The 15607-nt window shown below is 34.7% G+C and overlaps 1 protein-coding gene across 19 annotated transcripts in view; it reads right to left on the bottom strand.

Annotated features, from left to right (window-relative positions):
* CAMK2D (calcium/calmodulin dependent protein kinase II delta) overlaps positions 1–15607 on the bottom strand; it is a 321617-nt gene that overhangs the window by 28133 nt on the left and 277877 nt on the right. For 8 of the 19 annotated variants that reach the window (XM_045991913.1, XM_045991861.1, XM_045991946.1 and 5 more), the window contains exons 14-16: positions 14910–14969; positions 12877–12918; positions 10236–10284 (exon numbers count right to left, since the gene is read on the bottom strand). In XM_045991913.1, coding sequence (XP_045847869.1) covers positions 10236–10284; positions 12877–12918; positions 14910–14969 — 151 coding nt within the window. The remainder of the gene's footprint in view (positions 1–10235; positions 10285–12876; positions 12919–14909; positions 14970–15607) is intronic. The other 11 variants (XM_045991972.1, XM_045991896.1, XM_045991929.1 and 8 more) reach the window with 2 other exon arrangements.

Here is a 15607-nt window from a genome sequence, read left to right as displayed (position 1 = left end):
ATATAATGTAAATTAAATCTTGTTGACTATAAAATTTTTGATTATATAAATTTTAAGTCTCATTACCTCTTTTATTTTAACTTCCACATAAATATCTAAGAATAGTATTTGTTAGATTTTTAAACTCTGAATTATTAAAATGAATTCAAAGTTATAAAAATGGTAGTTTAATCATGATTTGGAAATTGATCAAAGAAGAAATCATATAAAGAAATGAAAATGAAAAGGGGCGCCTGGGTGGCTCAGTGGATTAAGCCGCTGCCTTCCGCTCAGGTCATGATCTCAGGGTCCTGGGATCGAGCCCCGCTTTGGGCTCTCTGCTCCTCGGGGAGCCTGCTTCCTCCTCTCTCTTTGCCTGCCTCTCTGCCTACTTGTGATCTCTCTGTCAAATAAATAAATAAAATCTTAAAAAAAAAAAAAAAGAAATGAAAATGAAAGCAAAATGGTCCAAAACCTTTGGGACGCAGAAAAAGTGGTTCTAAGAGGGAAGTTTATAGCAATACAGGACGACCTCAAGAAGCAAGAAAAATCTCAAATAAACAACCTAACATTACACCTAGAAGCTAGAAAAAGAACAGATAAAACCTGAAACCAGCAGAATAAAGGAAATAATAAAGATTAGAGCAGAAATAAAAGATAAACTAAAAAAACCAGAGAAAGAGATCAATGAAAGCAAGAGCTGGTTCTTTGAGAAGATGAACAAAAGCCAGACTCATCAAAAAGGGAGAGAGAGAGAAAACTCTCTCTCTCTAAGTAAAATCGCCAATGAAAGAAGAGATAACAACCAACACCAATGCAATACAAACAACTGTAAGAGAATATTATGAAAAACTACATGCCAACAAATTAGACAACCAAGAAGAAATGGATACATGCCCAGAAACATTTAACTTCCCAAAGCTAAAGCAGGAAGAAACAGAAAATCTGAAAAGACCAATATCAGTAAGGAAATTGAATCAACAAAGAACTCCCAACGAACAAAAATCCAGGTCCAGATGGCTTCATAGGTGAATTCTACTAAACATTTAAAGAGGAGTTAATACCTATTATACTCAAACTATTCCAAAAAATAGAGAAGGAAAATTCCCAAATTCATTCTATGTAGCCTGTATCACCCTGATATCAAAACTAGATAAAGATACCACAAAAGAAAGATAGACACCACAAAAGAAAGAAGAAAAGAAAAGAAAAGAAAAAAAAGATATAAGAAAGAAAAGGAAAAAAAAAAAAAAAAAGAAAAGGAAGAAAAGAAGAGAAAAGAGAAGGAAAAAAAAAGGAAGGCCGTCTGGGTGGCTCAGTTGGTTAAACATCTGCCTTCGGCTCAGGTCATGATCCCTGGGTCCTGGGATCGAGTCCCACATCAGGCTCCCTGCTGAGGAGGAGGAGCCTGCTTCTCCTTCCTGCTTCCCCAGCTTGTGCTCTCTCTCTCTGACAAATAAATAAAATCTTTGGGGAAAAAAAAAAAGAAGAGAAAGAGAAAGAAAGAGAAGAAGTACAAGCCAATGTATGTAATAAACATAGGTGCAAAAATCCTCAACAAAATACTAGCAAACTGAGTCCAATAATACATTAAAATAATCATTAACCACAATCAAATGAGATATATTCCTGGGATACAAGGGTGGTGGTTCAACATTTGCAAATCAATCAATGTGATATGCCACATCGATAAGAAAAAGGATTAAAAGCATATTTCAGGATTAAAACAATCATTTCAATAAATGCAGATAAAGCATTTTACAAAGTACAATATCCATTCATGATAAAAACCCTCAACAAAGTAGGTTTAGAGAAAACATACCTCAACATAAGAAAGCTCATACATGGAAAACCCACACTGAACATCATACTTAATGGGGAAAACAGAGTTTCTCCCTTAAGGTCAGGAACAAGACAAGGATGTCCACTCTTAATACTTTTATTCAACATTGGGCTGGAAGTCCTAGCCACAGTGATTAGACAACAAAAAGAAAAGGCATGCACATTGGTAAGACAGAAGTAAAACTTTCACTATCTGTAGATGACATGATACTACACACAGAAAACCTTAAAGACTCCACCAAAAAACTAAAAGAACTGATGAACGAATTCAGTAAAGTTGCAGGATACAAATTCAACCTACAGAAATCTGTTGCATTTCTAAACACTAAAAATGAAGCAGCAGAAAGAAAAATTAATAAAACAATCCCATTTATAATTGCACCAAAAATAAGATACCAACGAATAAACCTAACCAGAGAGGTGAAAAACCTATATTTTGAAAATTATAAAACACTGATGAAAGAAACTGAAGGTAACACAAAGAAATAGAAAGATATTCCATGCTAAGGGATTGGAAGAACAAGTATTTTTAAAATGTCTATACTTCCCAAAGCAATCTACAGATTTAATGCAGTGCCTATCAAAATACCAACAGCATTTTTCACAAAACTATAACAAAACCCCCATTTTATACTGAACTACAAAAGACCCCAAGTAGCCCAAGCAATTTTGAAAAAGAAAAACAAAGTTAGAGGCATCCCAATACAGACTTCAAGTTATATTATAAAGCTGTAGTAATCAAAACAGTTTGGTACTAGCACAAAAACAGACACACAGATCAATGGAACAGAATAGAAAACCTGGAAATGAACCGTATAATTATATGGTCAATTAATCTTTTACAAAGCAGGAAAGAATATCCACTGAGAAAAATATAATCTTTTCAATAAACAGTGTTGGGAAAACAGGGCAGCAACATGCAAAAGAATGAAACTGGATCACTTTCTTACCAAACACAAAAATAAATTCAAATGTATTAAAGACCTACATATGAGACCTAAGACTATAAATTCTGAGTTGAGAGCACAGGTAATAATTTTCTGACATCAGCTATAGCAACAATTTTCTAGATATGTTTCCTGAGGCAAGGGAAATAAAAGCAAAAAAAAAACAAAAAAAACAAACCCCAAAAAACCAAAACAAAACAAAAAACCTATTAGGACTACATCAAAATAAAACACTTCTGCATAGTGAATGAAACAATAAAAAAAAACTAAACAACAACCTACAGAATGGGAGAAGATATTTGCAAATGATATATCTGGTAAAGGATTAGTATCCAAAATATATAAAGAACTTATACAACTCAATACCCAAAAAGCAAATAATCCAAATAAAAATGGGCAGAATACATGAACAGACATTCCTCTGGAGAAGACAGAAGGCCAATAGACACATCAGAAGATGCTCAACACCACTTATCATCAGGGAAATGGAAATCAAAACTGCAATGAGATATCATCTCGTACCTATCAGAATGGCTAAAATAAAAAAAAAAAGCACAAGGAACAAGTATTGGCAAGGATGTGGAGAGAAAGGAAACCTCACGCACTGTTGGTGGGAATGTAAACTGGTGCAGACACCATAGAAAACAGTATGGAGGTTCCTCAAAAAGTTAAAAAATAGAACTACCCCAAGATCCAGTAATCACACTACTGGGTATTTATTCAAAGAATACAAAAACACTAATTCAAAGGGATGCATGCACCCCTATGTTTACTGCAGCATTATTCAGAAGAGCCAAATTATGGAAGTGGTTTAAGTGTTCATCAACAGATGAACAGATAGAGAAGATATGGTGAATGTGTATACACATACAAACACAGACACACAAAGGAATATTATTCAGCCATAAAAAAGAATGAAATTTGGGGCGCCTGGGTGGCTCAGTGGATTAAGCCACTGCCTTCGGCTCAGGTCATGATCTCAGGGTCCTGGGATCGAGCCCCGCATCGGGCTCTCTGCTCCACAGGGAGCCTGCTTCCTCCTCTCTCTCTGCCTGCCTCTCTGCCTACTTGTGATCTCTCTCTCTGTCAAATAAATAAATAAAATCTTTAAAAAAAAAAAAGAATGAAATTTGCCATTTGCAATGACATGCATAGAGCTGGAGAATATAATGCTAAGCGAAATAAGTCAGAGAAAGACAAATACCACATGATTTCACTCATATGTGTGATTTAAGAAACAAAACAAATGAGCAAAGGAACAAATGGGGTGGGGGAAAGAAATGAAGAAAGTTAAGTTATAGTTAACTATATTTGCTTATAGTTAAGCAGAGTCTTAACTATAGAGAACAAACTAATGGTTACCAGAGGGGAGGTGGGTGGGGAAGAGATGACATAGGTGATGGGGATTAAGGAGGGCATTTGTGTTGAGCACCAGGTGATGTATGGAAGTGTTAAAATCACTGTAGTGTACACCTGAAACTAATAAAACACTGTATGTTAACTATACCAGAATAAAAAGAAAACAAAATTTTTAAAAATACCCCAAAAAACCCAAATAAGGAGAAAGTAAAAATAAAATTTAAATAGTTCATCTATTTTCAAAAAATAATATAAAAAATACAGCAATTAGCAAATATTTTTATGCTTCAGTTTTGAAAGCCAACTGCTAATTCAATTAACAAGTTCTGCCTTGATCTAGGTCCTTGGTGGTCATTTTAAATATAAGTATTGGTAAAGTATGTTAGAACAAATTACATTTTTTTCTTATGAGAGAACCAAATCTGACCAAAATACAATACATTAATATGTTTCCTATGTCACAAGTCTTTGTCAGTAAACATACTAAACCTTTAGCCTAGTCTCAATATAAACATTATGAAAAGCATGTTTTGTAAATACTAAGATTTTTACCTAATAATAAAAAAGATTGGAAAACTGATGGCAGGAACTTTAGAGTATATGTGATTTAGAATTTATGAAGTATTTAATAAAAAAATGCTCCATTATTCTCTAAAAGTATATAGAATTTTGCAAACTTGCTAAAAAAGAAACTTTGAACTGAGAAAATTTATTAATATAGGATGAACCTGCGTTTTCTTAATGATAAAATGAGTAGCTACATGTTTTTGTTAGTTGGTTTTGTTCATTTTGATTTAGGAATTTGTTTTAAGTGAGAGTGGCAGCTGTTTTGACTCTGTATTTTGTCAGCATGGCCAAAGAAGCCTGAGGCTATATCACTAACAAATTTAAGATTTGTCAAACCTAGTAGTAGGCAAAGAGTAAATGGAAAAACCTGAGTATGGAGGTAAAATAAAGGAATGTAAAAAAGAAAAATAAAGAGAAATGAAGTTATTTTATATTGGTGGTAGAGCAGAATAAATTCTGCTTCAGTTCTATAAGTTATGGATCCTGATTTAAAAGTTAAAAGATTAACAGGCAGATACACACATGCAGACATGAATCTTTCTAAATAAACCTTTTTAAAAATCAAAATTGGATTAGAAATCTGAAAGAAGTTATTATGCACTGCACTATAGGTCTTCTAAGACGGTTTTAAACTAATGGAATGACATAATTATCAAAGGTTCCTAAATAAAATAACCAGAAGTTTCTTGATATGCAGATTCTCTTGAAGAGAGAAAGGCATGCAGGACAAATGCTGAGTTACAAACCACAAAGGGATCTGACGAAGACTGGTAATATGTGATCATCTGCCTCAGGGAATTCTACCTAGCAGTGAAGGTTTTCACTGAACATAGAACGTAAGAATAGTTGAATCTGAGTATTTAGTCATCACACAAAAAGCTCATTAACCACATGATTCTGCAGATGAGCCAAGGCCTTTATATCCAGATGTCATCAAAACCAGGCCCCATTGAAATGCTAAGGGGGTCAACCCTTGCCCTTAATTGGGCCTTTTGCAAACAATGCAACCTCATTATCATAATCTATTTGTCAGCAAAAGGAAAAGAGGATAAACCAGAATGAAGTCCCCATACACAGTCCTGCTCAGAGCAATACATTTCTGCTTGTTGCACAGAGCTCCACTGTAAGGAAAAATGAAATGCAGCAAGAGATCCAAGCAGCTACTCAATGGTGAGCTGTATGCAATGAGACGCTGGAAGCAGGATGTGTAACAGAGATGACATAAGGACACAGAGGAGCCCAGCTTCGATAGGTGTTGCAAAACTCTGGAAGTCTAGGGAAGAGCAGCAGATGGACCAAACTGATGCATACCCATCAGGAAGAAGTAGCTGATTCTGGGCAATGGTGCCGGCAGGTTATGAGGTGGAGAGACATTGTGGCATACAGCGACAGGCCCTGCAAACTGTGGCTACAGCCACAAACCAAAGGACAGTCTTCAAATGTATACAGCGCTGAGAGGAACATTGCTATGTATCATTAGCTTTAAGGACACCCGTACTCAGAGAGAGCCGCACTGTTGTTAAGTGTTGCCATCTAAAAGTAATTGTTTTACTAGAAATGTATTCAAAATGGAATGACTATTTCAACAATTTTAGACCTAAAAATCCGTATTTTGGAAACACCAGTGAATTCTAATAGGAAAACTTTTGTTTTTGGGTGCGTAAAGCTGTTTTTACCGCACAGTGCTTCTATGGTCATAGCTATGCCTCATTACGACTCCCATTTATTTTTAAGCCATTATGGTCTTTCCATTACATGGAGTTTCCTGCTGAGTTTACAGACATAGAGTTAGAGATAATATTTGGTTTCTGAATATAGGACAAAATTAAGAAATGGCTCAAGAGGTCCACACTAGGAAGTCCGTGTTGGCTTGGAAAGAGAAAACAGCGAACTTAAGAAGCTTTTTAAAAAGAAAAATTGTAAAACAATCCCTTAGGACGACTGTGAGCTTATGAAGGGAAATGTGGTTATAACTAAATGCTGAAGTTTTTAAAAAATGAAAAAGGACTTTTAAAAAAATAAAACACATTTATCTTGGGTCTCAGTTTTTAAAGTCAATTTTGTTGATATTTATTGAATTAGCTGAGAGAAACAGCATGAATTATAGCATAAAAGCTTCATGTAGTGTGTACAGAAGAACATCTTGAATCTTGAGTTGATGAAAGCTCTTGAATAAGACTAGTCACCAAGAAAAGATGTGGAGCTCAAACAGTTAGCCATTCAATAAATATCTGCTGAATGAAAAAACTGAGGTAGCCTACATACAGTTCAGGAATAACACATAGATTGGGGCCTTATGAAAACTAAAGGCCTTTCTGAATGGAAACTAACAGGGAGAGCTCAAAGAAAATGAGTCTTCTACAAATTCTGGCTCTCTAGGTGCTCCAGGTTCTCTGAATGTGAAGGATTACCCGTCTACTATGACTAATTCTTTCTTCCTCCTTAAGAGTGGTTGGCCTACCTTTTTTGCCCCTGAAAAGGCCAACAAAAGGTATTCACCTGTTGGTTTTCATTTCTTCCCTTGTCTAGATCACCCTGATGTGTAAATATCCCCCCTGCTGTGTTTCTTTACAGTAGAGAGTGTGTAGAACCGTCACTGCCAGGTTGGTCCTCGGGGATCAGACAGAATGTGTACTCCATTGGCATGGAAGCATGTACTATGGGAGCATGTGCTACGGTATTCCAGGGATCGTATATGCTACCATGAAACAATAGAAGTCTAGGTATAGGTGTTATGTGGGACACCCAGCAGGAATGGATGGAGGTGACTGAATGCAGGAGCATGCTAGGGGAATATGCATTTAAGAATATATCCCGAAGTCTGGTGTTTCACCCTGATAACAAAGTAGTATACAGAAGGGAAAGGATTGGAAAGTATATGTGGAAGAAAGACAGGAAATTTTGTAGGTAGGATATGGCTTTGCAGAGATGCTGTGGCTTTGGTCAGGTTATATAACTGATGTCTTTTTGAGTTCCTAGAGTTTAGATAATAGGTAATTTGGCTTCTAACAGAGCTGGTCAAAAAACACTCTCTACCAAGCTACCCAGAGCTATATATAGCAAACTCTGAGGTAAAGAGAAAAGAGCACAGTCATACAAATGCAGAAATCAATTAGGGTCTTTCTGATGGACTCTGTCCTGATTAATGAAGAGATTTCCATATAAGTACATCACCAGCACAATAAATACATTAAAAATATTTATGACAGTTTTTTTTTTAATGACAGTTTTATATAATGCTCGTCTTGGAGTCAGAACAATGGCATGAGTGATTTTTTAAAGTGTCTTCTAGTCTCACAGGTTTCTGACATCATTCAATATTAAAAAAGGTCAGCCACCAAAGAGCTGTGTGGGTCTTAGAGAACACAAATGATGCCTAATGTGTTATATCTGTGACTCTGTGGCCACATTCACGCAAAGAAAATTAAGCAAAAACATTGATAACTTATTCACTGAGTTCAAAGAAATAAATAAAAACACTTTGGGGTCAGTAATCAACTGGGTATTTCTTTCCATCTCAATATTATGCTTTAATTTTCCTAATATTTGGTGTGTGTAGCCTATAATCATAAAGACAAATACTATCTTGATTTGTGGAATCCCAGAAGCAAAGGAAACCAGTATCATTGTTGTGATATGGAGAGAACTGTTTTTTGAGAGGTGCTGATACAATTTTATTTCATCAAAAAAGATTATAAACTGTAAGGTAGGGCTGACAGGGATTGTTTATATGTTGATATGTACAACATTAATAGCGATCATCCTAAACCAAAACTTAGTAAAAAGTCAAATTCAGGTGAGAAAGACCACTTATTAAAACCCTGCTTGTGATCACCAAGGACTATGTTTATTAGGACTAATTGCACATTGTGAGGTGTTGCTATTCTAATACTATTCAGCTGTTTAAAGATTCAGTCTTTCTAGTGGATAATGCACAGGTTTATTTCCCCTGTTTCTCGCTCAAGAGAAGAATGTATAAAGTCATATAAACATTTTGCTTGGCTGAAAGGGCTAATGAATCCAAAATACTTACAAAGATGATGCTTTCTGAATCACTGAGAAAGCTAAATGGCATATCTTCTTATTTGGTTAAAAAAAACTATCTAATGTGACTGGCATCAATGATTCATAAAATAACTTCTGTTCAAATTTTAGCTCTGGGCAAGAGCAAGATGAATAGACCTACTAAATAAAATCCTTGATACAGCTATCCACCTTTCCACCGTAAGAGAAAAAAAAAAAAAAAGACTGACTACCTCTAGCAGAGTTAGGTCAGTGCACTAAATTATAAATAGAGAGCACACTTTAATATAATAGAGTCAGCTCTTCTATTCAACCAAAGAGGAAAAAGTCAGCATAAGTGACTGGTAACTTGCAGTCTATACGCATTTTTATTTCATAAATTTCTTATCTGTCTCCTTGACCTGAGAGTTTCCAGGTTCTTTATTCTATAACATGAATATAGTTTTCCAAAACTGTGTCTTACTAATGTCACTACAAAATGAAAGCCCATGTTGACACTATTAGGTAAATAATCTTTCCAAATAATGTTTATCGATGAATCATTTCTCTGAATTTGTTTTATGCTTATTTTCCTTTAATACATCTTTAATACTTTTTTAAAAGATTTTATTTGTTTATTTAACAGAGAAAAGAGAGAGATACAAGCAAGGGGAGTGGGAGAGGGAGAAGCAGGTTTCCCACTGAGCACGGAGCCAGATGTGGGGCTCTATCCCTGGACCCTGGGATCATGACCTGAGCTGAAGGCAGATGTTTAATGACTGAGCCACCCAGGTGCCCCCATGTTTAATACTTTTTAAACATCCTATTCTTACCATTTTTTGGGGGGATGGCTTCTCGACAAACGGCCAGTAGAAATTGTAGTTACATACACAGAATTACGAAAATGAGAACACAAAACTGTGAAAGCAACTGAAGCAAAATTAACACGTCTAAAATCAGGAAACCAAAAAGAAGTCAAAGTATGTTTAGTATGTACGTGCAGAGGCAGTGAGATGTCCATAGAAATGCTGGCAATGACTCATTTATATTTCTAAAAGAACCTGGGCAACTCAAGTGAATGGAGGTTAAGAATATATTAGGAAAGTGCACAAAAACCTAGGATAAAAAGGATTCCAAATGTTGAAACTCACTGAGACCATTAAAGGTTTTAAACAATGGTCCTTTTCATACTCTGTTCTTGAACATAAGCTGTTTTCTAGACATAGATAAATATTTTATATTACCTTCTAACTGATACATTTACAATTTGATATTATGTCCCCCGACTGTCATTACTAGTTTAAAATTACAATGTGCCCAAATGTCCTATATTTGTGTATATTTCAAAACAGAGAAAAAATATAATGTGAAAAAATTGACAAAATCTATATATATAATCAAAATAATGTGTAGTATGAAAAGAAAAGTACTTTTGTTTTTTAGAAGAGGCCTAGTTCCCAAACTTGTTATTTGAAACAACTATTTTTCTGATTTATATGGAACTCTAATTAGGATTTTCCACTTCTGATTTAATCATACCTTTCACATCTTCATCCTCAATTGTTGTATTTGAACTCTCAGTTGACTCCTGCCGAGAAGAAAACATGTGTTAAGTTGCAAACAATGGAAAACTTCACTTTTCTTCTTCTTAAAATTGGCAAGTGATATACATATCATGCAAAATTCATCAGCAAGCTGTGTACATATATTGACATGCAGATGGACAAGTACATTATGTGGTTTTAACAGAAATAAAATGCCAAATGCTGCAAACACTTCAAAAAGGGAGTGCTCTGGTGGCCTACTCTGAAGTATGATAAATGTAGATTATTTGTAGAAGCAGCCAAAGTATGCATCTTATTTTAAGAGCTGTGTAAGGCCATATTTGGTTACAGTGCCCCACAGGGTGTGCTTTTTCTATATATTTATCAAAATTGAATATATTAGCCTAATAAATTTGACCCTAAAATAGAGCAATTTCTCTTACCAATTAATTAATCAGTAAATAACCCCTAACCCCTTCTTTGTATAAGGAACTATATCAAGCACTGAATTCACAGTCTATTTGTCTTATTCCTGTGTAGAGACAGAAAGCATTTCATTGTATCATTCGATCAGGAAGCTAGGGGTACTAAGCTGAATTATGCTGAAATTTTCTTTTTTCTTTTTTTAATTTTAATTATTTATTTGAGAGAGAGAGTAAGAGAGTGCATGAGAGGGGAGAAAGTCAGAGACAGAGCAGACTCGCCATGGAGCTAGGAGCCTCATACAGGACTGGATCCCGGAACTCTGGGTTCATGACTTGAGCCAAAGGTAGTTGCTCAACCAACTGAGCCACCCGGGTTTCCTAGAACTGCTTTTAACAAGAATTTCCATGTTTGTGACCAGTGCAATGGAATTATATGAATAATTTACTTTTAAGGAAAATTAGATTTTTTCATCCATTTCTTAATTAGAAACTGGCTGTTATCAATAAGAAACCTGCTCCCATAATGGAAAGACAAAGCTATTTCTTTGTAAAACTACAAATGAAATTGAAGATTAATAAGCACACTTAAAAGGATACTGTAACTGCCAGTATTAAGATATAGTTTCTTAAAATGCTTTGATAAATCTTTTCCACTAATAATGTGCTAACAAAATATTTTCTAGCAAAGAAATTTAGTAGTATTCATAAGAAAAACGCAATTATCTACTTGAAATGATTAAAGGCTAGAGCTGAAGGAAGTTGGAAACAAACTTCCAATCCAGGGCTATGTGTTCAGTGATGAAAAACAGATTTTGGAAAAAAATGCAGATACCAATCAGTGTCCCTGTAGAGATTCAATAATCAAAAAAGCAATCCATTTATATAAATATTATATATAATATTTAAGCCAAAGGGACAGACTAATTAAATGTGTATCCAGAAGCTCTCCATATACACAAAACCAAAGCAAATAGTTTTCATGCGTTTCTTAATGTGACCTAGTGTTCAGATTTAAATTCAAGATGAAGGTAAACCCATGCACTGTAAAAGTAAACGAATTCATGTAAGCAAGAAATATCATGCAGCAACTCTTACAAATGATATAGCTAGAACTATTGAAGTATCCACTCCAGCTGTTATGCTTGATCTTTCATTTGCTAATGATATTTTAAAAAATTTTTTCTCCTATATGATGCTCGTGAGTCCTATAAGTCTTTAAGGGACTTAAAATATTTTGTGTTATGACCATAAAATGCATCTCATTTTAAGAATACTTGTTTTTTTTTTTTACTTTAATGATTTTAATATTGATCAACTAAATGTTAAACCAGAGGAAATGTGTTCTCTAAGACTTAAACATTGTTGATAAGAGTAACCTGTGACTATATTTAGTATTTGAGAAAAATCGATGAAATATTTTTTCCTTCCCTTAGAGATACAATAATATGAGAGTTAGTAAACTGGAAACATGGAATGTGTTCAGAAAATGTCGCCTTTCGTCCTATAGACATGTACACAAGTACTATTATTTAGCTAACATGCTACACAATCTACAACAGACAGAAAACATTACAGTCTTCTTTAAGCCTAAGTGGTTAAATATCTGTTACTGAAATGCATATAACTCAACAAAAACAAACATTTCATAAGAATTGAAACTCCCTGATTATCCTCAATTTCATGCCAAACAACAAAAACAACACCAACAACAGGGAATTAACAGAAAAAGCACTATGACAACAGAATAAATAAAACTCAAAAGCAACATTAAATTTAAACAAACACTTATGAACTCAAGTTGATTTTTTTGAAGACAGTGAAATGAGATAGCAAGAAATTCTAAAATTTCATACAGAATATAACTAAAGTACAATGCACAAACGGGCATGGAGAAGGAAAAAAAAAAAAAAAAAAAAAAGACCAGATGGAATTGCTTAAGATACACAGTCGTCTTCACATAAAGACTTTGCTTAACCCGACTTTTATTGGCTAATGGTTCCATTCATTTCTTTTTCAAGATGTCATTCATTTTTGTTTTGAAAGAAATATGTGTAAAATTCTAGATAAATGAAGCCCCCCCCCAAAAAAAAAGTGTGGTAGAAAAAGGGTAAGAATTTTCTTTCCCGTATTTAGATAATGAATTTTGCTTTGGATATTTGATGAAATGTGTAATCTTGTTAAAGCAAGATGATGTTGATTCTTTCTGAATACCTTGTTTCCATCAGGGTTGTGGATTACAGTAGTTTGGGGCTCCTGAGTGAGAACAAAATAGAGAAAGAAACAGTTCGCATTGGTAAGTACATTCTTACTAGTGTGAGGGACAGAGCAGAGTGAGCCAGCTGACAAAACTAAATAGTGACAAGAGCTTAAGCGATGTTAACTACTATAGAGGTAGCAGCTGACAAGATCACTGATGAAAGATCGCCCTGATGAACCCATGAGATAGGATACCTCAGTACACAGCAGCAGCATGCAAAAGACCTTATTCGTGATCGGTACACAGACAAGGCTTTGAAGTTTGGAGACCTAAAGAGGCACTCACTGTTTCACAAAGCTCTGAAACAGAACTTTCCTTTTTTCTTTAGTGAGTAGGCTGTTAGTGTGTGTCCTAATAGAAAACGGACCAAGAACACTGGAGATTAGAACTCTTTAAAATGATCTTGAATCCTTTCTGAGGAAAAAGGCATCTTTGGGAATGGATTATGATGTCATCACTATAGTTAGTAATGTATAGTTAATACACAGATAAATCCTCTAAAAATCTAGAACATTGTGCCTTGCTTAAAAAAAAATGGCTATCCTAAAGCATGTATTTCCAAAGTCCACTAGCAATTCTATGGAATATTGAAAAGGTTCATTTAAAGGATTGTAGGACTAATCATATAATCACTATGATCTGAGACATACTGCTATTAAATGTCATGCTAATTTATACCTAAAAATAAATTTCAGCTTTATGGACTACATATACACATTTGCTTGTAAAGTCATGCTTTACTAAGAAGAAAATATTATTCCTTTCTGCTTTCTACCAGAGAATTGAAGAAACATTCCCAAGTGGAAAATAACACTCAAATGACTGATGTTAAAAAAGACTCAGTGTCTATATATTATTGGCATGCTTGGCACTTTCGTTGCATGATGTCTTGGTAACTGAGAGTTACTGCAGCCCACTGAAAATTTTTTCCCATTATAAGCACTCTTCTGTCCTCTAGGATCTCTCTTCACCACCGTTTATGCCATAACAAAGAACACATTTACTGCTTCCTTTCTTCCTTTCCCTGGCGAGAGGTGTGATTGACATTGTTTTTTACTCATAGATAACACTGTCTTGATATGTCCTTTTTCCTTTAAGTGTTTTTAAACTGAACCTTCTGGTTAACCCAAGTGAAATAATCCCTTACTATTTTTTATTCATTCAAAATAACAGTACAGAGGATAGTAAAAAATCAGAACTATTTCAGAAAACCTATATCAAAATATGTAATAGTTTGACAAACCATTATGGAACTCAGAGTACTGAATGCCAGTATTTGAATCTTGACTTTTAACATAACACTATTTCAAAGTATTAAAATGATTTAGTTGTAAATAGTGTGAATTGATTAAAATGGGCAAAACTCATTTCCACTGATCATTCAAAGCTCTCTGCTATACACTTCTTTCTTTGGATTAAAGTGAAACAGTGATCATTTAAAACACACCAAACAAGAAGCTCAGAATTACCCAATGCCTCTTTATCTCAAAAAGTGAGGTCTTACAAAGCCCTGCTGTCTTTTAGTAAGAGGGAATGGGAACTCTGAATAAGGTCTACATTTCTGTTGTCTAGCAATAATCCCCTTAGCTCTCCTTGATGTCAATATTTCTATCATGAAAGGAGGAAACTGTTTTTTGCATCATCTAGAGCTACCATCAGAAGAAGAGCTAAGAGCAACCAAAGCGCATTCTACTGTATTTCTAAAGCAGCATGCAACAGTTTCAACTACAGAGACCACGGCTATCAGAATAATGTTCGACAATGAAATGAGATCATCTCATGTTAGAAACACACTGCTTGGCAACTACCTTAACAACAACAACAAAAAAGAAACGAAATGAACTTTTCTCATTATCTTTGTAAGCAAAACAAAACCCAACAAAATAAAGTACTTATATAATATATGTATCTATAGAGTGAAAGCAAATGAGAGAAACAACAAAAACAATAAAGAACTTAAGAAGGGTTACAAAGAGTCCAGGTATACCAGCGCCGGGGTAGGAATATTTTCTTTGGGGCTGGTTACCACGTTGGCTTTGTTGTTTATCTGTAGGTATGCAGAAAATAGAAACAGAGATGCCTTAAACCCCTTCATAGCTAATGTCTCTATATTGCAGCATGTCTATGTGGAGATACAGACTTGAAGATAAAGAGCCACTGAGGATGAACATGAAAGACACTGTGATGTCTGACAAGAATAATAATCAATTCTACAGTCATATAGGCTAGGACCGTGTCTGTGACAGTGAAATGATAAACAGACTTGGGTGCTTTGGCTGAGGCACATTAGCCACCAAAGAACTGCTTCAGTAGAGTTCAAATCAAGTTTAGAGTATGAAATAAATATAAACATTTTCATACTCTTCAAGGTGGATTCTGTTCCCAGCTTTCAATTATTCTGTTATGAACACTTTTTGTTTTTTTTTTTTTTTTTTTTTCATTTTATTCTTGATCCTGAAGTCACACACAGACTGTCTTTCTCTGAGAAGCCATCATCACTTTGCTTAGTAGGTATCCAATTCAAAACCTCTATCTTCTGATGAGATGCAGGCTTTATATTTTTTAAATGGTACGTCTGGGCCTCTTGAAAAAACACATCTCCAATTATAAATGGACAAACTGAATTCTTTACTATATTCTGAATGTCAAAAGACCTTTTTCACAATTGTTTGAGAGGAAAACACT

Source organism: Meles meles, chromosome 2 (assembly GCF_922984935.1).
Source record: "Meles meles chromosome 2, mMelMel3.1 paternal haplotype, whole genome shotgun sequence".
NCBI classification, from domain to species: Eukaryota; Metazoa; Chordata; class Mammalia; order Carnivora; family Mustelidae; genus Meles; species Meles meles.
This window is presented reverse-complemented; position numbering and strand designations above follow the sequence as displayed.